General features: G+C 50.3%; 1 protein-coding gene across 2 annotated transcripts in view; it reads left to right on the top strand.

Moving 5' to 3' along the window:
• The window catches only part of trappc10 (trafficking protein particle complex subunit 10), an 80,101-nt gene that overhangs the window by 25,527 nt on the left and 30,039 nt on the right, over window positions 1–24,535 (top strand). The window contains exons 1-10 of one of the 2 annotated variants that reach the window (XM_068041306.1): window positions 2,170–2,309; window positions 3,261–3,352; window positions 4,372–4,512; window positions 8,476–8,588; window positions 8,800–9,314; window positions 11,273–11,414; window positions 12,670–12,828; window positions 17,654–17,892; window positions 19,903–20,003; window positions 24,097–24,223. In XM_068041306.1, coding sequence (XP_067897407.1) covers window positions 3,285–3,352; window positions 4,372–4,512; window positions 8,476–8,588; window positions 8,800–9,314; window positions 11,273–11,414; window positions 12,670–12,828; window positions 17,654–17,892; window positions 19,903–20,003; window positions 24,097–24,223 — 1,605 coding nt within the window. In that variant the 5' untranslated portion in view covers window positions 2,170–2,309; window positions 3,261–3,284. Of the gene's footprint in view, window positions 1–2,169; window positions 2,310–3,260; window positions 3,353–4,371; window positions 4,513–8,475; window positions 8,589–8,799; window positions 9,315–11,272; window positions 11,415–12,669; window positions 12,829–17,653; window positions 17,893–19,902; window positions 20,004–24,096; window positions 24,224–24,535 lie in introns of those variants that run through there. The other variant, XM_068041304.1, reaches the window with a different exon arrangement.

Raw genomic sequence — 24,535 nt, 5'->3', positions numbered from 1 at the left:
TTATCCTCTTGCTCTTAATATAGCTATAAAACGCCTTGTAATTTTCCTTTATCTTGCCCGCCAGTGTTTTTTCATGTCCCCTCTTTGCTCTCCTAATTACTTTTTTAAATACCCCCCCCCCCCCACTACACTTTCTATACTCCTCTAATGCCTCCACAGTTTTCAGTGCTCTGAATCTGCCATATGCCTCCTTTTTTTCCCTAATCCAATCCTCTATATCCCCTGACATCCAGGGTTCCCTGGACTTGTTGGTCCTATCCTTCACCTTAATGGGTACATGTTGGCTCCGAACCCTCACTATTTCCTTTTTGAATGACGCCCACTGATCTGATGTAGACTTTCCTACAAGTAACTGCACCCAGTACACTTTGGGCAGATCCTGTTTTATCATATTGAAATCAGCCTTCCCCCAATTCTGTACCTTTTATTCCCAAAAAATACTGCAGACCTTTCCTTTCTCTTTACTTCAGTTACTAACCCAGCTATTTACTGATACTCCCTCTCTCCTCTCTCTCTCTCTGTTTTGAAACTCTCGGACCGCTCTCCTCTCTCTCTGTTTTGAAGCACTCGGACCGCTCTCCTCTCTCTCTGTTTTGAAGCACTCGGACCGCTCTCCTCTCGCTCTGTTTTGAAGCACTCGGACCGCTCTCCTCTCGCTCTGTTTTGAAGCACTCGGACCGCTCTCCTCTCGCTCTGTTTTGAAGCACTCGGACCGCTCTCCTCTCGCTCTGTTTTGAAGCTCTCGGACCGCTCTCCTCTCGCTCTGTTTTGAAGCTCTCGGACCGCTCTCCTCTCGCTCTGTTTTGAAGCTCTCGGACCGCTCTCCACTCGTGCAGATATGAAGCACTCGGACCGCTCTCCTCTCGTGCAGATTTGAAACTCTCTGACCGCTCTCCTCTCGCTCTGTTTTGATGCTCTCTGACCGCTCTCCTCTCGCTCTGTTTTGATGCTCTCGGACCGCTATCCTCTCGCTCTGTTTTGATGCTCTCGGACCGCTCTCCTCTCGCTCTGTTTTGATGCTCTCTGACCGCTCTCCTCTCGCTCTGTTTTGATGCTCTCTGACCGCTCTCCTCTCGCTCTGTTTTGATGCTCTCTGACTGCTCTCCTCACGCTCTGTTATGATGCTCTCGGACCGCTATCCTCTCGCTCTGTTTTGAAGCTCTGGGACCGCTCTCCTCTCGCTCTGTTTTGAAGCTCTGGGACCGCTCTCCTCTCGCTCTGTTTTGAAGCTCTGGGACCGCTCTCCTCTCGCTCTGTTTTGAAGCTCTGGGACCGCTCTCCTCTCGCTCTGTTTTGAAGCTCTCGGACCGCTCTCCTCTCGCTCTGTTTTGAAGCTCTCGGACCGCTCTCCTCTCGCTCTGTTTTGAAGCTCTCGGACCGCTCTCCTCTCGCTCTGTTTTGAAGCTCTCGGACCGCTCTCCTCTCGCTCTGTTTTGAAGCTCTCGGACCGCTCTCCTCTCGCTCTGTTTTGAAGCTCTCGGACCGCTCTCCTCTCGCTCTGTTTTGAAGCACTCGGACCGCTCTCCTCTCGCACTGTTTTGAAGCTGTCTGACCGCTCTCCTCTCGCTCTGTTTTGAAGCTCTCGGACCGCTCTCCTCTCGCTCTGTTTTGATGCTCTCTGACCGCTCTCCTCTCGCTCTGTTTTGAAGCTCTCTGACCGCTCTCCTCTCGCTCTGTTTTGATGCTCTCTGACCGCTCTCCTCTCGCTCTGTTTTGATGCTCTCTGACCGCTCTCCTCTCATGGGTGTAAGCAGGAATGAGAGATTTCCACCAAATAGTAGAATTCCTACATTGGTATTTCGGAAATCCGCCTTTGGCTTTATCCTTACCGACCTTCGGACCCAAAAGCCCAGCTTTAAAAAAAAATTGCAACTGTTACTGTGAGGAAGAGCTGCTGCTTCTGACGTTTGGGCAGCTTTGTGGTTTTCCAGCGAGCTTTGAAAACAAAATCGGAGCTGACAGTTTGGAAGCGGCAGCTACTACTCTCAGCAGTTGTCAGTGAAAATGATGGTTCAGAGTTTTTTTTTAAAGTCAGCCAACCACAAAGCTGCCAAACATCTTTCCCACTCAACAACTGTCATTTTTTTTTTAAACAGAACCGTTTACTGTCAAACTGACAGTTGCTGAGAGCAGGAACATGACAGCAGAGCAGTGACTGGAGGTGCAGCAGGCACAGGAAAAACAACTCCTCCAATCGCAGATTCTTTCTCTCCCAGGCTCGGCTACTGCAGCTTCTTCAATTACAGTTTACAGCTGAGACCTGGAGAAGTGAATCTGCAGCTGACACTGAGAGACTGAAACACTGATTGGTCAGTTCAGGATTAGCAGGGCGTGAGGGTGGGATCTGTTAGAGCAGCAAGGTCTTCTATTGAGGCCCTTGAGGAGCAGTAAGGAGGTCCTATAGTACAGTCACTAGTGCAGAGTGTTGCACTCTATGATGCAAGAGTTGGACTCTGAAGAAAGAGGATGAGAGGAGGATAATAAAATGGGGTTATGGCGGAGGATGTTCAGAATCAGCTGGATGGGTAAAAAGACAAATGAGTGGGTTAGATCAAGAGAAGTAGTTCAGCAATCTAAAGGCTTGCTAAGTGCAGTTAGACGGTGAAAGGTAGCCAAGTATTGACATTGGATATGAAGACCCAACAACTTTGTCTTGGCAACAATTGAAGGAGAAATTGAGGGAAAAAACAGAAGAGGAGGAGGCAATATCGTGTGGGTGGATCACATTGAGATGTGGAGTGAGGGAGCCTTGAAGAAAGCCAGAGAAGTCGTAAGACAATGCCAGTGACCCCTCTGAGGAGACAGTGACAACGAACAAATGAGCACAGCTTTACCAATAGGTTTTCAAGGTCATGTTCTGGTGTTAAAATTTAGTTTATCCTTCATTATTAACAGTATTAAATGCTGGAATGATGAGTCACTGGTCCCCCGTCCTGACCGTAATCTAAGGTAACCAAAGGGAAAACTAATGTTTCTGCACATTTAAAGTGGCCTGGAAACATTTGCATTCATTACAGGTCATTAACAGTGTTAGAATTACAGGATTCCTGGTCAAAATACATGTTCAGAATTTTTTATCCTTGGCTAATTTTCAGACCTTTTGATATTTGGCCACTCCCACCCCTGTATGAGGCGCAGCGGGGGGCGGGGGGGGGGTGGTGGCAGCGTAGGCTGGGTGATGGGTGCCGGGGGAGCTCGTGGCTCTGGCAGCCAAGGTTTCACTGGTTACTGATTGATATATTTCTTAACCCCTTTTCTAGGACCTTTCACAGGCTGCTATTGAGATGTTCAAAAGGATTGGACAAATTCGCTCGGCTCAGCTGCTGGGGAAGAATCTGGCCGATTTCTACATGTATGTACATGAAATGTTCCAGAACAAACTGTACCAGCACTGGGTTTATTGGGGGCGGGTGGACGGGGGCAGGGTGCCCACAGTAACTGGCTCCAGCCTGGTCACTGTGCCCTCGTGGGTATGAAGAATGATCATTGGTGGTTGAGTGACACAGCTTTAATTCATTCGTGGGACGTGGACTTCGCTGGCCAGGCCAGCATTTATTGCCCATCCCTAATTGCCCTTGAGAAGTTGATGGTGAGCTGCCACCTGGAACCACTGCAGTCCATGTGGGGTAGGTACACCCACAGTGCTGTTAGGAAGGGAGTTCCAGGATTTTGACCCAGTGACAGTGAATGAACGGTGATATAGTTCCAAGTCAGGATGGTGTGTGGCTTGGAGGGGAACTTACAGGTGGTGGTGTTCCCATATATTTGCTGCCCTTCTACCTTCTAGTTGGTAGAGTTCGCGGGTTTGGAAGGTGCTGTCGAAGGAGCCTTGGTGAGTTGCTGCAGTGCATCTTGTAGATGGTACACACAGCTGCCACTGTGCGTCTGTGGTGAAGGGAGTGAATATTTGTGGATGGGGTGCCAATCAAGAGGGCTGCTTTGTCCTGGATGGTGTCGAGCTTCTTGAGTGTTGTTGGAGCTGCACCTGTCCAGGCAAGTGGAGAGTATTCCATCACACTCCTGCCTTCTTGAACCGCTGCAGTCCTTGGGGTGCAGGTACACTAACAGTGCTGGTTGTACAGGGGAATGCAGTTAATGACCAGTTATATCCTCCTTTGCAACACTCCACTTTGACTACAGAATCTGGAATTCTTAAACCCGGATCTGTCGTCTTCTACAAAAGCAAAATACTGCGGAATGTGGAAATCTGAAATAAAAAGAGAAAGTGCTGGAAATATTCAGCAGGTCTGGCAGCATCTGTGGAGAGAGAAACAGAGTTAACGTTTCAGGCTGAATGCTACCTGACCTGCTGAATATTTCCTGTATTCTCTGTTTTAATTATCTATAATCTGATTGTTTTCTTGCTTTTAGGAGAAAAGGGGAGCCTCAGAAAGCTGAAACCTACCTCCAGGATGCACTGAAGACATACCAGGCTGAGGGTTGGCCTTTGCTAATTGCCCACAGCAGGAAACAACTGGCTGAGTGTCAGAACCGGCTTCAGCAGACCCAGAAGTATCCTTGGACCGGTGTCTCTGTGACATCTGTGGAAAGAGAAGCAGAGTTAACGTTTCGGGTCAGTGACCCTTCTTCGGGACTGACAAATATTAGAAAAGTCACAGATTATAAACAAGTGAGGTGGGGGTGGGGCAAGAGATAACAAAGGAGAAGGTGCAGATTGGACCAGGCCACATAGCTGACCAAAAGGTCACGGAGAAAAGGCAAACAATATCTTCCTTTTTTTTTTACATTCCTTTTTACATTTTTTACAATCTTTTTTTGTATTTATTTCATTTCATCTTAGTTTGTTCAGTTTGCTTACCCACTGTTTTTTTCAGGTTGTTTTTCTTCAGGTTTGCACTTGCTGCTGTTTATTCACACCTAATCTGTACTAATGCTTTGTCTTTCAACACACCATTAACATATTGTTTGCCTTTGCTCCGTGACCTTTTGGTCAGCTATGTGGCCTGGTCCAATCTGCACCTTCTCCTTTGTTATCTCTTGCCCCACCCCCACCTCACTTGCTTATAATCTGTGACTTTTCTAATATTTGTCAGTTCCGAAGAAGGGTCACTGACCCGAAACGTTAACTCTGCTTCTCTTTCCACAGATGCTGCCAGACCTGCTGAGTGATTCCAGCATTTCTTGTTTTTGTTTCAGATTTCCAGCATCCGCAGTATTTTGCTTTTATCTCTGTGACATCGTCTGAAAGCACAGCGTTAGTTTTCATATGTATGCTGATGACACCCAGCTCTACCTCACCACCACCTCTCTCAACTCCTCCACTGTTACTAAATTATCAGACTGCCTATCCAACATCCAGCACTCAATGAGCAGACATTTCCTCCAGTTAAATTTAGGAAAATTGAAACCATTGTCTGCTTTTTCTGTCAAAAACTCTGCTCACTAGCTACCGATTGTCTGAGTTTGAACCAGACTGTTTACAACCGTGGTGTCATATTTGACCCAAGATGAGCTCCTGACTACACATTTGCACCATCACACAGACCATCTATTTCCATTTCTGTAACATTGCCCAATTCTGTTCCTTCCTCAGCTCACCTGCTGCTGAAACCCTCATTCGTGCCTTTGTTACCTCTCGACTTGACTATTCTATTATTAGCGAGAGGCAGCATGGGTTTTGTGAAGGGGAGGTTGTGTCTCACTAACTTGATTGAGTTTTTTGAGAAGTGACGAAGATGTTTGATGAAGGAAGGGCAGTGGATGTTGTCTATATGGACTTCATTAAAGCCTTTGACAAGGTCCCTCATGGCAGACTGGTACAAAAGGTGAAGTCACACAGGATCAGAGGTGAGCTGGCAAGATGGATACAGAACTGGCTCTGTCATAGAAGACAGAAGGTAGCAGTGGTAGGGTGCTTTTCTGAATGGAGGGATGTGACTAGTGGTGTTCCGCAAGGATCAGTGCTGGGACCTTTGCTCTTTGTAGTATATATAAATGATTTGGAGGAAAATGTAGCTGGTCTGATTAGTAAGTTTGCGGACAACACAAAGGTTGGTGGAGTTGCGGGCAGTGTTGAGGATTGTCAGAGGATACAGCAGGATATAGATCGGTTGGAGACTTGGGCGGAGAAATGGCAGATGGAGTTTAATCCGGACAAATGTGAGGTAATGCATTTTGGAAGATCTAATGCAGGTGGGAAGTATACAGTAAATGGCAGAACCCTTAGGAGTATTGACAGACAGAGAGATCTGGGCATACAGGTCTACAGGTCACTGAAAGTGGCAACGCAGGTGGATAAGGTAGTCAAGAAGGCATACGGCATGCTTGCTTCATCGGTCGGGGCATAGAGTGTAAAAATTGGCAAGTCATGCTGCAGCTGTACAGAACTTTAGTTAGGCCACACTTAGAATATTGCGTGCAATTCTAGTCGCCACACTACCAGAAGGACGTGGAGGCTTTGGAGAGGGTACAGAAGAGGTTTAACAGGATATTGCCTGGTCTGGAGGGCATTAGCTATGAGGAGAGGTTGGATAAACTCTGATTGTTTTCACTGGAACGACGGAGGTGGAGGGGCGACATGATAGAGGTTTACAAAGTTATGAGCGGCATGGACAGAGTGGATAGTCAGAAGCTTTTTCCCAGGGTAGAAGAGTCAGTTACTCGGGGACATAGGTTTAAGGTGCAAGGGGCAAAGTTTAGAGGGGATGTGCGAGGCAAGTTCTTCACACAGAGGGTGGTGAGTGCCTGGAACTTGCTGCCGGGGGAGGGGGTGGAAGCAGGTACGATAGCAACGTTTAAGAGGCATCTTGACAAATACATGAATAGGATGGGAATAGAGGGATACGGTCCCCGGAAGTGCAGAAGGTTTTAGTTTAGGCAGGCATCAAGATAGGCTCAAGCTTGGAGGGCCGAATGGCCTGTTCCTGTGCTGTACTGTTCTTTGTTCACTCCTGGCTGGACTCCCACATCCTGCTCTCCGTAAACTTAAGATCATCCAAAATTCTGCTGCCCATGTCTTAACTTGCACCAAATCTGATCACCCATCACCCCTGTGCTTGTGGTAAACTGGCTCCTTGTTCAGCAGTGCTGCGATTTTAAAATTCTCATCCTTGTTTTCAAATCCCTCCATGGCCTCGTCCCTCCCTCTCTCTGTCATCTCCTCCAGCTCTACAGCCCTCCAAGCTATCTGCTCTCCTCTAATTCTGATCTCTTGAGCATCCCTGATTTTAATTGTTTCACCATCGCTGACCGTGCCTTCACCTGTCTGTGCCCCAAGCTCTGGAAGTCCCTCCCTAAATCTCTCCACTTCTCCCTCCTTAAGACACTCCTTAAACTCTTTGACCAAGCCCTAATATCTCCATATGTGGTTCAGTGTCAAATTTTGTTTTATAATGAGAGGGAGGAGGTTTAAAGGGGATCAAAGGGGTAAATTTTTCACACAAAGAACAGTGGGTATCTGGAATGAGCTGCCTGAGGAGGTGGTGGAGGCAGGAACAGTAGCAACATTTAAGAGGCATCGGGACAGGTACTTGAATGAGCAAGGCATAGAGGGATATGGAATTCATGCAGGCAGGTGGGATTAGTATAGATAGGCATTATGGTCGGCATGGACGCGGTGGGCCGAAGGGCCTGTTTCTGTGCTGTACGACCCTATGACTCGATAATGCTTCTGTGAAGAACCTTGAGATGTTTTCGAAAAATAGGAGCAGGAATAGGCCATTCGGCCCTTCGAGCCTGCACGCCATTCAATACGATCATGGCTGCATTAAAGGTGATATTTAAATGCAAGTTGTTGTTGTACTGGCACGCCCCCCCCCCCCCCCCCTCGTTCTGTAGAAGTGTGCTCCTGCCAGGATGTTGCACTGCTTCATTAATTGCACTGGAATCTAGGGCTGCAGAGGAAAAGCCTCCTGGCCCAGGAACATGGCCTGTGTGGAGCCAGCGGGGCTGTGCACAATCTAGATGGTGGGGTAGTGGTGGGGGGAACAAGTGGCTGATCTCCCTCTTCTCAGTCCCAGGGACTGTTGGCCATTGTAGCCCCCTGACCTGCTTCAGCAACTGAGATCAACCAGATAAACACCTGAGGGAGATAGGAATAGAAGGATATGCTGAAAGGGTGAGATAAAGGTGGTAGGAGGCTCATGTGGAATATACCACTGGCATGGACGAGATGGGTTGAATGGCCTATTTCTGTGTTGTAACTACTATGTAGATCTAGGAATAATCTACTTGATACTGTAGTGTTGAGTAAAATGGTGCCACAATTGTCATTTCTGTATTTTTGTTGAAGCTGCCTGTAAGTTCTGACATGCTGCTAAGGTTTCCATGTGATTGTGTTGGTGAAAGACTGGTCAGTGACTGGGAGCCCCAGGGGATGAGCTGGTGCTGAGTCTGGGAGCCCCAGGGGATGAGCTGGTGCTGAGTCTGGGAGCCCCAGGGGATGAGCTGGTGCTGTGACTGGTCAATGCAGATGTGGGTCTCATTTTGTTACATTCCTTTAACTCCGTTTCCCAGCTACCTCCAGACTAGTAGCCTGCTGGCTGGCGATGACCACCTGACGGAGACTGAACGGATACACTTCTGCCAGGAAATACTGAACCTGGCCAGGCAACCTGCCAGTAGGCAAGGTGAGATAAAGCAACCATAGATTTCCCATGTGCTGAGAGAATTCATACCATCCTGTCCAATCTCAGCATTACAGAATTTGGGGGTAGAGAGTTTTCTTGGGGTCGATGGGGTGTGGGTGTGGCTGATGGTGGTGGGGTGGGTCAGGCTCAATCGTGGGCATTGGGTAGGAGAGAGGCTTGTTTAAACTGCTTTGCTTTTCTCTGTTTTTAGATGACAAGTTGCTGCTTGGAATGGAGGGCTTTGCCCAGCTGAAGAGTTTAAGCTTTAATCCCGCGTATGCAATGGTGCATGTAGGTGGGGTCCTGGACATGGAGCTGACTGTGCATAGCCTCATGCCGCTCCCGGTGTTCCTGGATCAGCTTTCCATTCACCTGCACCTCACTGTGAGCAAAGACCCATCCAAGAGGAGCAGCGAGTTTGCCGGGCGCAGTCGGAATGCAAGTGGGATCTTCCTCTTCCCGAATGAGGCCACTGGTCACCCCTTTCCCCGGAGCAGCCAGCCTTTCATCGAGCTGTACGAGCTTCATGACCGGAGTCCCTCGGACAGCTCACTAATCTCCAGTGGCATCATCTGTAAGAACATGCACCTACTGCTGCGGAGGCAGGAGAGTAGCACCTCACTCGAGAGATCCTCAGCTCTGCCTGTAGAAGATGCTGCTCATGTGTTACGGACCAATGGTGTACCACTGCAACCAGGAATCAACATCGTCCACTTCAAGACTGAGGCCAGTGCTTTTACAACTGAACTTAAAGCAATATAATCAGTCCAGGCACATTTTCCACTGCTCTCTGTAGTTTTGTCTGTGTCAACAAAAACCCACTCATGTTTATACAAAGTGTAAAATACTCACAGGCACTTGACACATGGGAGAGGAAACATTGAACCAGAGATAGGTGCAAATGTGTGTGGTCAGCTGGGAGAGAAGCAGAATATTGGAGGGGTTTGGAGAGGGAGTTACACAGAGCAGGAGTGATGCAGCTTCTGGTGGAGGAAAGGAGGCATGTACATGAAACCCGTACCCCAGTGAGAGCCAGTGTGTGTGGGACCCGTACCCCAGTGAGAGTCAGTGTGTGTGGAACCCGTACCCCAGTGAGAGTCAGTGTGTGTGGAACTCGTACCCCAGTGAGAGTCAGTGTGTGTGGGACCCGTACCCCAGTGAGAGCCAGTGTGTGTGGGACCCGTACCCCAGTGAGAGCCAGTGTGTGTGGGACCCGTATCCCAGTGAGAGCCAGTGTGTGTGGAACCCGTACCCCAGTGAGAGTCAGTGTGTGTGGAACCCGTACCCCAGTGAGAGTCAGTGTGTGTGGAACCCGTACCCCAGTGAGAGTCAGTGTGTGTGGAACCCGTACCCCAGTGAGAGTCAGTGTGTGTGGAACCCGTACCCCAGTGAGAGTCAGTGTGTGTGGAACCCGTACCCCAGTGAGAGTCAGTGTGTGTGGAACCCGTACCCCAGTGAGAGTCAGTGTGTGTGGAACCCGTACCCCAGTGAGAGTCAGTGTGTGTGGAACCCGTACCCCAGTGAGAGTCAGTGTGTGTGGAACCCGTACCCCAGTGAGAGTCAGTGTGTGTGGAACCCGTACCCCAGTGAGAGTCAGTGTGTGTGGAACCCGTACCCCAGTGAGAGTCAGTGTGTGTGGAACCCGTACCCCAGTGAGAGTCAGTGTGTGTGGGACCCGTACCCCAGTGAGAGTCAGTGTGTGTGGGACCCGTACCCCAGTGAGAGTCAGTGTGTGTGGAACCCGTACCCCAGTGAGAGTCAGTGTGTGTGGGATCCGTACCCCAGTGAGAGTCAGTGTGTGTGGAACCTGTTTTCCAGTGAGAGTCAGTGTGTGTGGAACCCGTACCCCAGTGAGAGTCAGTGTGTGTGGAACCCGTACCCCAGTGAGAGTCAGTGTGTGTGGAACCCGTACCCCAGTGAGAGTCAGTGTGTGTGGAACCCGTACCCCAGTGAGAGTCAGTGTGTGTGGAACCCGTACCCCAGTGAGAGTCAGTGTGTGTGGAACCCGTACCCCAGTGAGAGTCAGTGTGTGTGGAACCCGTACCCCAGTGAGAGTCAGTGTGTGTGGAACCCGTACCCCAGTGAGAGTCAGTGTGTGTGGAACCCGTACCCCAGTGAGAGTCAGTGTGTGTGGAACCCGTACCCCAGTGAGAGTCAGTGTGTGTGGGAGCCCGTACCCCAGTGAGAGTCAGTGTGTGTGGGAGCCCGTACCCCAGTGAGAGTCAGTGTGTGTGGGAGCCCGTACCCCAGTGAGAGTCAGTGTGTGTGGGAGCCCGTACCCCAGTGAGAGTCAGTGTGTGTGGGAGCCCGTACCCCAGTGAGAGTCAGTGTGTGTGGGAGCCCGTACCCCAGTGAGAGTCCGTGTGTGTGGGAGCCCGTACACCAGTGAGAGTCCGTGTGTGTGGGAGCCCGTATCCCAGTGAGAGTCAGTGTGTGTGGGAGCCCGTATCCCAGTGAGAGTCAGTGTGTGTGGGAGCCCATATCCCAGTGAGAGTCAGTGTGTGTGGGAGCCCATATCCCAAGGGGAGTTGGTACCTAGAGCAATGCGTGGAGTAATTCCCTGGATCGTTTTGGAGTTTGGTGTGGGTTGGTATGGAAGCCAAGCTGTGATGAACAGCTGTACTGGGAGGATATTGGTGCCTTGGTCCTGTTGCCACGGTTTGAATTGTCATTTCTTTGCTCAGGCTAAGGAAGCTGGGATCTACACCCTGCGCCAGCTGTGTGCCTCTGTGGGCAGGGTACAGTTCACTCTTCCTCACATCTATCCCATCATTCAGTATGAAGTGTACTCGCAGGAGCCTCAGCTCAAACTGGAGCCAATAACTGGTGAGTTCCTTTGGAGTTTCATGTATTGCAAAATCAACCATTAACTGAGCAATGCTGAGTAATGTGGTCACTTAAAAATACAGCAGTTTATTCATCTGCTTCACTGTAACAGCACTGTCTGGGAGACTGTCCTGAGGAGGGTGGAGTGGGAGGGTCAGTGAAGATATTTCTGCACTGTTCCGACAGTGCAGCGCTGCCTCAGTACTGACCCTCCGATAGTGCGACGCTCCCTCAGTACTGACTCTCCGACAGTGCAGCGCTCCCTCAGTACTGACTCTCCGACAGTGCAGCGCTCCCTCAGTGGTGACCCTCCGACAGTGCAGCGCTCCCTCAGTACTGACCCTCCAACAGTGCAGCGCTCCCTCAGTACTGACCCTCCAACAGTGCGACGCTCCCTCAGTACTGACCCTCCGACAGTGCGACGCTCCCTCAGTACTGACCCTCCGACAGTGCGACGCTCCCTCAGTACTGACCCTCCGACAGTGCGACGCTCCCTCAGTACTGACCCTCCGACAGTGCGGCGCTCCCTCAGTACTGACCCTCCGACAGTGCGGCGCTCCCTCAGTACTGACCCTCCGACAGTGCGGCGCTCCCTGAGTACTGACCCTCCGACAGTGCGGCGCTCCCTGAGTACTGACCCTCCGACAGTGCGGCGCTCCCTGAGTACTGACCCTCCGACAGTGCGACGCTCCCTCAGTACTGACCCTCCGACAGTGCGACGCTCCCTCAGTACTGACCCTCCGACAGTGCAGCGCTCCCTCAGTACTGACCCTCCGACAGTGCAGCGCTCCCTCAGTACTGACCCTCCGACAGTGCAGCGCTCCCTCAGTACTGACCCTCCGACAGTGCAGCACTCCCTCAGTACTGACCCTCCGACAGTGCAGCACTCCCTCAGTACTGACCCTCCGACAGTGCAGCACTCCCTCAGTACTCCCTCAGTACTGCTGTGGGAGCGTCAGTCTGGAATTTTATTCTCAAGTTTCTGTAGTGGGACCTGAACCCAGAACCGTCTGACACGGGTGAGAGTGTTAATCACTGAGCCGCGTCTAAATCCTGCGCAATGTGAATGCTACGACCTTCTAAAGGGCAATTAGGAATGGGCAATAAATGCTGGCCTGGCCAGCAACGCTCACATCCCATGAATGAATAAAAAAAGCTTGTTGTATTGTTTGACATGGTCTTTGTGCAGTGATCTGGAATTCAGTGCCATTTGCCATGTAACAATCTGATAACTGTCCCGGTTTGTTTTATCCAGACAGCCTCCTGGCTGGTATTTCTCAGAGAGTGAAGTTCACTATACAGACGGGGCATTATACCATGAAGAGTGGAGACGCATTGCAGCTGAGTATCACTGACACTCTGCCAATCCTGCATTCAGCAAGCAGCACTGCCACTGTCTCCACCAACAGCGGGGGTGAGTGAATCAGTGCAACGATCACATTCAAGAGGGACCAACAAGAAAGAGGGAGAAAGGGATTGGACCAATTGAGTTGCAGAGCAGAGCTTTACTCTGTATCTTACCCCGTGCTGTACCTGTCCTGTAATATAGGAATGCAGCATTAACAACCCAAGCTACATATTGTGCAGTGGGAGAGGAGGTATAAAGACAGATGTAGTAAGAGTTTCTATGGATAAAAAGAAGAGTTAACAAAGTGAGCGTTGGTCCTATAAAAATTGAGTCTGGGGAATTTCTAATGGATAATAAGGAGATAGCAGATGAATTGAACAGGTATATTACATCGGTCTTCACTTTTGAGGATACAAGTAACATCCCAGTATTAGCTGTAAGTCAGGAAATGGAAGGGAGGGAGGAACTCAAGAAAATTACAATCACCAGGGAAGTGGTACTGAACAAATTGTTGGAGCTGTGGGCTGACAAGTCCCTGGGTTCTGATGGACTTCATCCTAGGGTGTTAAAAGAAGTGGCTAGTGAGATAGTTGATGCATTAGTTTTAATTTTGCAAAATTCCCTAGATTCGGGGAAGGTTCCGTTAGATTGGAAAATAGCGAATATAACTCCTTTATTCAAAAAGGGAGGGAGACAGAAAGCAGGAAACTACAGGCCAGTTAGCTTAACATCTGTCATAGGGAAAATGTTAGAAGCTATTATTAAAGGCGTTATATCAAGGAACTTTGAAAAATTCGAGGTAATCAGTCAGAATCAACACGGTTTTGTGAAAGGGAAATCATGTTTAACCAATTTATTGGAGTTCTTTGAGGGAGTTACATGTGCTGTGGATAAAGGGGAACCAGTGGATGTACTGTACTTAGATTTCCAGAAGGCATTTGATCAAAGGTTATTGCAGAAAATAAAAGCTCATGGTGTAGGGGGTAACATATTGGCATGGATAGAAGATTGGCTAGCTAACAGGAAACAGAGTAGGCATAAATGGGTCATTTTCTGGTTGGCAAGTTATAACGAGTGGTGTGCCACAGGGATCAGTGCTGGGGCCTCAACTTTTTACAATTTGTATAAATGACTGGGATGAAGGGACTGAAGGTATGGTTGCTAAATTTGCTGATGACACAAAGATAGGTTGGAAACTTGTGAAGAGGACATAAGGGGGCTACAAAGGGATATAGATAGATGAAGTGAGTGGCAAAGATCTGACAAATGGAGTATAATGTGGGAAAGTGTGAAATTGTCTACTTTGGCAGGAAGAATAAAAAGGATGCATATTATCTAAATGGTGAAAGATTGCAGAGGGATCTGGGTGTCCTGGTGCATGAATCGCAAAAGGTTCATATGCAGGTACAGCAAGTAATTAGGAAAGCTAATAGAATGTTACCGTTTAACGCAAGTGAAATTGAATACAAAAGTAGGGAGGTTATGCTTCAGCTGTACAGGATATTGAGACCACATCAGTACATCACGGCAGTACTTAGAGAGGATATCCCGGGGGGAATGTCCAGCGAGGCCATATGGTTAGAAGTTAGAAATAAGAAAGGGGTGATCACTTTGGGATTATACTATAGGCCCCCCAATAGTCAGAGGGAAGTGGAGGAGCATAAATGTAGGGAAATCACAGATAGGTGTAGGAATTATAGGGTTGTAATAGTAGGTGATTTTACCTTCCCTAATATTGACAGGGACTGCCTTAGTGCTAAGGGATCAGATGGGGAAGAATTTGTTAAGTGTGTCCAGGATAGTTTTCTGAAGCCATATGTGGATGGCCCTACTAGAGAAGGGGCTACACTCGACCTCCTCTTAGGAAATGAGGATGGGCAGATGGTTGATGTGTCAGTGGGGGAGCACTTTGGGACCAGTGACCGTAACTCTATTAGCTTCAAGATAGTTATGGAAAAGGATAGGACTGGTCCTCAGGTTGAAGTCCAAAATTGGGGGAAGGCTAATTTTGATGGCATCAAACAGGCAGCTGGGATCGAGCGAGTCCCTCGAGGAGTATAGGGGATGTAGGACTACACTTAAGAAGGAAATTCTTGGCAGATAAGATAAAGGAGAATCCTAAAAGATTCTATAAGTATATTAAGAGTAAAAGGGTAGCTCGGGAGAGAGTAGGTCCCCTTAAGGATCAATGTGGCAATCTATGTGTGGAGCCACGGGAAATGGGCGAGGTCTTAAATTAATATTTCTCGTCCGTATTTACCGTGGAGAAGGTCATGGAAGTTAGTGAGTTCATGGGAGGGAACACCGATATCCTGGAGCGTATCAACATTACAAAGGAGGAGGTGTTGGAGGTTTTGAAGCGCATTAAGGTGGATAAATCCCCAGGGCCTGACCAGGTGTATCCTAGGATGCTATGGGAAGCAAGGGAGAAGATTGCTGGAGCCCTGGCAGAGATTTTTGTATCATGGTTAGCCACAGGTGAGGTACCGGAAGACTGGAGGATAGCTAATGTTGTGCCTTTATTTAAGAAGGGCAGCAGGGATAAACCAGGGAACTACAGGCCGGTGAGCCTTACATCAGTGGTGGGAAAGTTATTGGAAGGGATTCTGAGAGACAGGATTTATATGCATTTGGAAAGGCATGGTCTGATTAGGGATAGTCAGCATGGCTTTGTGCGTGGGAAATCATGTCTCACGAATTTGATTGAGTTTTTCGAGGAGGTGACCAAGAGGATTGACGAGGGCAGGGCGATGGACATTGTCTACATGGACTTTAGCAAGGCCTTTGACAAGGTCCCGCATGGTAGGCTGGTCCAGAAGGTTCGAACACATGGGATCCAGGGTGAGCTAGCAAATTGGATACAAAATTGGCTTGGTGATAGGAGGCAGAGGGTGGTAGTGGAGGGTTGTTTTTCAGATTGGAGGCCGGTGACCAGTGGTGTGCCGCAGGGATCGGTGCTGGGCCCTCTGTTGTTTGCCATATATTTTAATGACTTGGATGTGAATGTAAGGGGCATGATTAGTAAGTTTGCAGATGACACCAAAATTGGTGGTATAGTGGACAGTGAAGAAGGTTGTCTAAGGTTACAACAGAATATAGATCAACTGGGAAAGTGGGCAAGGGAGTGGCAAATGGAATTTAGCGCAGACAAGTGTGAAGTGATGCATTTTGGGAAGTTAAACCAGGGCAGGACATATACAGTGAATGGCAGGGCCCTGGGGAGTGTTGTTGAGCAGAGAGACCTTAGCGTGCAAGTACATAGCTCCCTGAAAATGGCAACACAGGTAGACAGGGTGGTGAAGAAGGCGTATGGCATGCTTGCCTTCATCAGCTGAGGCATTGAGTACAAGAGTTGGGACGTCATGTTACAGTTGTACGTAACGTTGGTTAGGCCGCATTTGGAGTACTGTGTGCAGTTCTGGTCGCCGCACTACAGGAAAGATGTGATTAAGCTAGAGAGGGTGCAGAAAAGATTCACAAGGATATTGCCTGGTTTGGAGGGCTTGAGTTATAAAGAGAGATTGGATAGGCTGGGTCTGTTTTCCCTGGAGCGAAGGAGGCTGAGAGGTGACATGATAGAGGTATATAAAATTATGAGAGGCAAAGATAGAGTAGATAGCCAGAGTCTGTTTCCCATGGTAGGAGTGAGTAAAACTAGAGGGCATAGATTTAAGGTGAGAGGGAGGAGGTTTAAAGTGGATCAAAGGGGTAAATCTTTCACACAAAGAATAGTGGGTATCTGGAATGAGCTACCTGAGGAGGTTTAGTTTAGTTTAGTTATACAGCACTGAAACAGGCCCTTCTGCCCACCGAGTCTGTGCCGACCATCAACCACCCATTTATACTAATCCTACACTAATCCCATATTCCTACCACATCCCCACCTGTCCCTATATTTCCCTACCACCTACCTATACTAGGGGCAATTTATAATGGCCAATTTACCTACCAACCTGCAAGTCTTTTGGCTTGTGGGAGGAAACCGGAGCACCCGGAGGAAACCCACACAGACACAGGGAGAACTTGCAAACTCCACATAGGCAGTACCCAGAATTGAACCCGGGTCGCTGGAGCTGTGAGGCTGCGGTGCTAACCATTGCGCCACTGTGTCGCCTAGGTGGTGGAGGCAGGGACAGTAGCGACATTTAAGAGGCATCTGGACAGGTACTTGAATGAGCAAGGCATAGAGGGATATGGAATTAATGCAGGCAGGTGGGATTAGTATAGCTAAGCATTCTGGTCGGCATGGACGCGGTGGGCCGAAGGGCCTGTTTCTATGCTGTACGACTCTATGACACATCTGGAGTACTGTGTACAGTATTGGTCTCCTTATTTAAGGAAGGATGTAAATGCATTGGAAGCAGTTCAGAGAAGGTTTACTAGACTAATACCTGGAATGGGTGGACTGTCTTCCGAGGAAAGATTGGACAGGCTAGGCTTGTATTCGCTGGAATTTAGAAGAGTGGGAGGCGACTTGATTAAAACATATAAGATCCTGAGGGGTCTTGACAGGGTGGATGTGAAAAGGATGTTTCCCCTTGTGGGAGAATCTAGAACCAGGGGTCACTGTTTAAAAATAAGGGGTCGCCCATTTAAGACAGAGATGAGGAGAAATTTGTTCTCTGAGCTGTGAGTCTTTGGAATTCTCTTCCTCAAAAGGTGGTGGAAGCAGAGTCTTTGCATATTTTTAAAGCAGAGGTAGATAGATTCCTGATGAGCAAGGGGGTGAAAGGTTATCGGGGGTAGGTAGAAATGTGGCGTAATCAGTTCAGCCATGATCTTATTGAATGATGGAGCAGACTCGAGGGGCCGAGTGGCCTAATCCTGCACCTAGTTCATGTCTTCAGTACTGTAGTTTATAATGAAGTTTTCATGATTTGATTTTCAATAGACAAAATCTCTGAGGCTCCCTTAACCATTCAATCATCTGGAAAGATCACCAGCATCACCCTGCCGTTGGCTCCTGCTTATCACGTGATTGAGTTTGAACTTCACGTTATCTGCCACATGCCGTCCACACTGCCGACTCCCCCAGACGCGGAGAGGCCCAGCACCGATTTAAAGGGAATCCGCAAAGGTCTTGAGAAAACCAAACCAGAAATACCTTGTATGACATCCATCGAACAGAAGGTGCAGTGAGATTGCTGTGCGGGGCGGGGATAGTATCAGGTCACAGCGACAGGAGGGGAGATAGTAACATGGCAGGGAGAGTAACGGGAATCACTGTGTCAGGACAGGGTTAGTAACGGGAATCGCTGTGACAGGACGGGGTTAGTAACGGGAATCACTGTGTCAGGACGGGGTTAGTAACGGGAATCGCTGTGTCAGGACGGGGTTAGTAACGGGAATCGCTGTGACAGGACGGGGTTAGTAACGGGAATCACTGTGTCAGGACGGGGTTAGTAACGGGAATCGCTGTGTCAGGACGGGGTTAGTAACGGGAATCGCTGTGACAGGACGGGGTTAGTAACGGGAATCGCTGTGTCAGGACGGGGTTAGTAATGGGAATCGCTGTGTCAGGACGGGGTTAGTAATGGGAATCGCTGTGACAGGACGGGGTTAGTAACGGGAATCACTGTGTCAGGGACGGGGTTAGTAACGGGAATCGCTGTGACAGGACGGGGTTAGTAACGGGAATCACTGTGTCAGGGACGGGGTTAGTAACGGGAATCGCTGTGTCAGGACGGGGTTAGTAACGGGAATCGCTGTGTCAGGACGGGGTTAGTAACGGGAATCGCTGTGACAGGACGGGGTTAGTAACGGGAATCACTGTGTCAGGGACGGGGTTAGTAACGGGAATCGCTGTGTCAGGACGGGGTTAGTAACGGGAATCGCTGTGTCAGGACGGGGTTAGTAACGGGAATCGCTGTGTCAGGACGGGGTTAGTAACGGGAATCGCTGTGACGGGGACCGGGTTAGTAACGGGAATCGCTGTGTCAGGACGGGGTTAGTAACGGGAATCGCTGTGTCAGGACGGGGTTAGTAACGGGAATCGCTGTGTCAGGACGGGGTTAGTAACGGGAATCGCTGTGACAGGACGGGGTTAGTAACGGGAATCGCTGTGTCAGGACGGGGTTAGTAACGGGAATCGCTGTGACAGGACGGGGTTAGTAACAGGAATCGCTGTGACAGGACGGGGTTAGTAACGGGAATTGCTGTGTCGGGGACCGGGTTAGTAACGGGAATCGCTGTGACAGGACGGGGTTAGTAACGGGAATCGCTGTGACAGGACGGGGTTAGTAACGGGAATCGCTGTGTCAGGACCGGGTTAGTAACGGGAATCGCTGTGACGGGGACGGGGTTAGTAACGGGAATCGCTGTGTCAGGACCGGGTTAGTAACGGGAATCGCTGTGACGGGGACGGGGTTAGTAACGGGAATCACTGTGACAGGACGGGGTTAGTAACGGGAATCGCTGTGACAGGACGGGGTTAGTAACGGGAATCGCTGTGTCAGGACGGGGTTAGTAACGGGAATCGCTGTGTCAGGACGGGGTTAGTAACGGGAATCGCTGTGACGGGGACCGGGTTAGTAACGGGAATCGCTGTGTCAGGACGGGGTTAGTAACGGGAATCGCTGTGACAGGACGGGGTTAGTAACGGGAATCGCTGTGACAGGACGGGATTAGTAACGGGAATCGCTGTGTCAGGACGGGGTTAGTAACGGGAATCGCTGTGACAGGACGGGGTTAGTAACGGGAATCGCTGTGTCAGGACCGGGTTAGTAACGGGAATCGCTGTGACGGGGACGGGGTTAGTAACGGGAATCGCTGTGTCAGGACGGGGTTAGTAACGGGAATCGCTGTGACAGGACGGGGTTAGTAACGGGAATCGCTGTGACGGGGACGGGGTTAGTAACGGGAATCGCTGTGACGGGGACGGGGTTAGTAACGGGAATCGCTCCGTCCGGACGGCTATAATTATTTCATTGCTCCTTCTGAGTCTTTTCAGTTGAAGCAGATCCTGTGCTGTGCTCAGTAACTGAGGGATACTCTGGTTCACTCCCCTCACTCCACCATTCAGCCAGTTCCAGGCAAGCTGATGATTGACACGAGGAGCTTGTGTCGGATGCTGTGTTGTGTCTGATCCCCAGGTGTCTACATGTTCTTAACTGCTCTGTGCTTTTTCTGTTTTATGTGCAGATTTCCATAGACTGCCCCTGGTCCATTTATTCAACCCTAATTTCCCTGACCTTCAATATCCCATTCAACGCCAAGCACTTGTTGCTATCGTCAGGTATAAGGTAAAACTGCTTCGTATCTGCCTTTTCCAACTCTCCAACCTGCTGTTCTCAGTGTGATGCCATTAAATGTACAGATGTCAATGAGCGGCGATTACAGACTCGGATGGAGGGGGATGGGGACAGATTAGGGGATCCATGATGATGGAGGGGGAGGGGGAGGGAGCGGGGACGGACTGGGGGAGGGCGCGGAGGCGAGAACGGATTGGGGGAGGGGACAGACTGGGGGAGGGGGAGGGGGACGGACTGGGTGGCTTTCCCATCGTTTGCCAGCTGCCTTTCTCCTGAAATGTTTTTATTTGTTTCACGGGATGTGGGCATCGCTGGCAAGACCAGCATTTGTTGCCCATCCCTAATTGCCCTCAACAACTGAGTGGCAGTTCAGAGTCAGTCACATTACTGAGAGTCTGGAGTCACATGTAGGCCAGACCAGGTAAGGACAGCAGATTTCCTTCCCTGAAGGACATTAGTGAACCAGATGGGTTTTTACAACAATCGATGATAGTTTCATGGTCACCATTACTGAGATGAGCTTTCAATTTCAGACTTCTAATTAATTGAATTTAAATTCCACCAGCTGCCATGGTGGGGTTTGACCCCATGTCCCCAGGACATTAGCCTGGGCCTCTGGATTACTAGTTAAGTGACATTACAACTGCACCACCATCTTACCCTATCACAAACTGCGCCAGAATGTTTTAGGATCAAGTTCCACCTCTGAGCCGTAATGCATGCAGACAGTCCCTGAGCAACACTGAGGGAGTGCTGCACTGTCGGAGGGTCAGTGCTGAGGGAGTGCTGCACTGTCGGAGGGTCAGTGCTGAGGGAGTGCTGCACTGTCGGAGGGTCAGTGCTGAGGGAGTGCTGCACTGTCGGAGGGTCAGTGCTGAGGGAGTGCTGCACTGTCGGAGGGTCAGTGCTGAGGGAGTGCTGCACTGTCGGAGGGTCAGTGCTGAGGGAGTGCTGCACTGTCGGAGGGTCAGTGCTGAGGGAGTGCTGCACTGTCGGAGGGTCAGTGCTGAGGGAGTGCTGCACTGTCGGAGGGTCAGTGCTGAGGGAGCGCTGCACTGGCGGAGGGTCAGTGCTGAGGGAGCGCTGCACTGGCGGAGGGTCAGTACTGAGGGAGCGCTGCACTGGCGGTGGGTCAGTACTGAGGGAGCGCTGCACTGGCGGTGGGTCAGTACTGAGGGAGCGCTGCACTGGCGGTGGGTCAGTACTGAGGTAGCGCTGCACTGGCGGTGGGTCAGTACTGAGGGAGTGCCGCACTGTCGGAGGTGCCATCATGTGGATAAAAGTTTGAACTGAGGCCCTGGCTGCCATTGTACTATTCTGAAAAGGAGCAGGGGAGCTCCCTGCTGTGTCCTCTCCAATCTTTGTCCTTCAACCAACATTTTGAGAAGAGATTACCCGGAGACTTTGCCATGGGCAAATGGGCTGCCTGGATTCATACATTATAACAGCATCTAAACACCTAAAAAAAAATTGAATGGGTTGTGAAGTAGTTTTAGGACATCCTGAGAATGGGAGACAAAAACAAGAAATGCTGGAATCACTCAGCAGGTCTGGCAGCATCTGTGGAAAGAGAAGCAGAGTTAACGTTTCGGGTCAGTGACCCTTCTTCGGAACTGACAAATATTAGAAAAGTCACAGATTATAAACAAGTGAGGTGGGGGTTGGGCAAGAGATAACAAAGGAGAAGGTGCAGATTGGACCAGGCCACATAGCTGACCAAAAGGTCACGGAGCAAAGGCAAACAATATGTTAATGGTGTGTTGAAAGACAAAGCATTAGTACAGATTAGGTGTGAATATACTGAATATTGAACAGCAGCAAGTGCAAACCTGAAGAAAAACAACCTGAAAAAAACAGTGGGTAAGCAAACTGAACAAACTAAGATGAAATGAAATAAATGCAAAAAAAGATTGTAAAAAATGTAAAAAGGAATGTAAAAAAAAAGGGAAGAAAAAATAACTAAAAATGACTAAAAATGAAAGTAAAGTGGGGGGCTGTCATGCTCTGAAATTATTGAACTCAATGTTCAGTCCTGCAGGCTGTAGTGTGCCTAATCGGTAGATGAGATGCTGTTCCTCGAGCTTGCGTTGATGTTCACTGGAACACTGCAGCAATCCCAGGACAGAGCTGTGAGCATGAGAGCAGGGGGGAGTGTTGAAATGGCAAGCAACCGGAAGCTCAGGGTCCTGCTTGCGGACTGAGCGGAGATGTTCCGCAAAGCGGTCACCCAGTCTGCGCTTGTAGTCCTCTACATTGGGGAGACCACACTGTGAGCAGCGAATACAGTATACTACATTGAGAGAAGTACAAGTAAATCGCTGCTTCACCTGAAAGGAGTGTTTGGGGCCTGGGATAGTGAGGAGAGAGGAGGTAAATGGGCAGGTATTACACCTCCTGCGATTGCAGGGGAAGGTGCCCTGGGACGGGGACGAGGTGGTGGGGGTAATGGAGGAGTGGACCAGGGTGTCGCGGAGGGAACGATCCCTTCGGAATGCTGACAGGGGAAGGGAGGGGAAGATGCGACTGGTAGTGGCATCACGCTGGAGGTGGCGAAAATGGCGGAGGATGATCCTTTGGATATGGAGGCTGGTGGGATGAAAAGTGAGGACAAGGGGAACCCTGTCACGGTTCTGGGAGGGAGGGGAAGGGGTGAGGGTAGAGGTGCGGGGAATGGGTCGGACACGGTTGAGGGCCCTGTCAACCACAGTGGGGGGAAATCCCCCCCACTGAGAATGGGAGAGTTGCTTTATAACCTCCACGGAGGAGCCAGGTGCTTCCTCTTCCCAGAAGCGTCCTTTGGCTGGAGATCGGGCGATTGTTGAGTTATTTTAGCCAGTTGTGCCAGTGTGAGAGAGGTTGTGTTGTCCTATTCACTGTTTCAGTTGTTTACCACGTTCTGCCTCATTCTTCAGCAGGGTGAGGGTCAGTGAGTCACCATCTTGCATGTCCCTCTGCCTCTGTCCCTCTGCCTCTGTCTCTCTGTCCCTCTGCCTCTGTCTCTCTGTCCCTCTGCCTCTGTCTCTCTGTCCCTCTGCCTCTGTCTCTCTGTCCCTCTGCCTCTGTCTCTCTGTCCCTCTGCCTCTGTCTCTCTGTCCCTCTGCCTATCTCTCTCTGTCCCTCTGCCTCTCTCTGTCCCTCTGCCTCTCTCTCTCTGTCCCTCTGCCTCTCTCTCTCTGTCCCTCGGCCTCTCTCTCTCTGTCCCTCGGCCTCTCTCTCTCTGTCCCTCGGCCTCTCTCTCTCTGTCCCTCGGCCTCTCTCTCTCTGTCCCTCGGCCTCTCTCTCTCTGTCCCTCGGCCTCTCTCTCTCCGTCCCTCGGCCTCTCTCTCTCCGTCCCTCGGCCTCTCTCTCTCCGTCCCTCGGCCTCTCTCTCTCCGTCCCTCGGCCTCTCTCTCTCCGTCCCTCGGCCTCTCTCTCTCCGTCCCTCGGCCTCTCTCTCTCCGTCCCTCGGCCCCTCTCTCTCCGTCCCTCGGCCCCTCTCTCTCCGTCCCTCGGCCCCTCTCTCTCCGTCCCTCGGCCCCTCTCTCTCCGTCCCTCGGCCCCTCTCTCTCCGTCCCTCGGCCCCTCTGTCTCCCTCCCTCGGCCCCTCTGTCTCCCTCCCTCGGCCCCTCTGTCTCCCTCCCTCGGCCCCTCTGTCTCCCTCCCTCGGCCCCTCTGTCTCCCTCCCTCGGCCCCTCTGTCTCCCTCCCTCGGCCCCTCTGTCTCCCTCCCTCGGCCCCTCTGTCTCCCTCCCTCGGCCCCGCTGTCTCCCTCCCTCGGCCCCTCTCTCTCCCTCCCTCTGCCTCTATGTCCGTCGGTCCCCCCCCCCCCCTACTGTCAGTCAGCCGCCCCTCCGTCGCCAGCGCTCGCTCTCCGTCTCTCTGCCCGGTTTCCCCCATCGCCCCGTCTGTTGCTCGCTCTCTCTGTCTGCCCGTCTCTGTCACTGTCGCTGAAAAGTATAGATCACAGTCATGCTGCTGCTTAATGGAATTGCACAAACTCAGTCGAATCTGGTTTGTCTCACTGGGCCTGCTGAATGTTTAATGATCTGTTCTTGTGGTGCTTTACTGATTGTTGACTTTCTCTCCCTCTCTCTCCTGCTGTGTAGGAAGTATCTGCAGGTGTGTGTCCGCAACCTGTCTGACGTTGGTTTCCAGTTGTTTGACCCCCAATTGAGGGAAGTTTCCAATAGTTCGGAGCTGAATTTTATGTCAATGAATTTCATCAAACAGCAGGTAAGGTTCCAATGGGTGGGTGACCTGTTAAACAAGAATTGTGTCTTTAACTGAGGTTGCATGTGTTGTTTATTCCCAATCCTCCTCAGAGATGCTGTCTAATGCTGGGGTGCAGGTTCCACAGGAGCCAAGCAGTCTCTGGTGTATCTGCCAAGTCTCCATCCTTCCTGTGTGAACTGAGACAGGGTATGTGGCAAGATATTTGACTGTGGAGGGCAGCATAGTGGATCCCGCTCCTGTCCTCAGGTCTTCGATAAACGGTGATAATGGTTATGGACCCCCACTGCCTTAAAGAATTTCTTGGGAAAACAG

This window comes from Heterodontus francisci, chromosome 10, assembly GCF_036365525.1.
Source record: "Heterodontus francisci isolate sHetFra1 chromosome 10, sHetFra1.hap1, whole genome shotgun sequence".
Taxonomy (NCBI): Eukaryota; Metazoa; Chordata; class Chondrichthyes; order Heterodontiformes; family Heterodontidae; genus Heterodontus; species Heterodontus francisci.
This window is presented reverse-complemented; position numbering and strand designations above follow the sequence as displayed.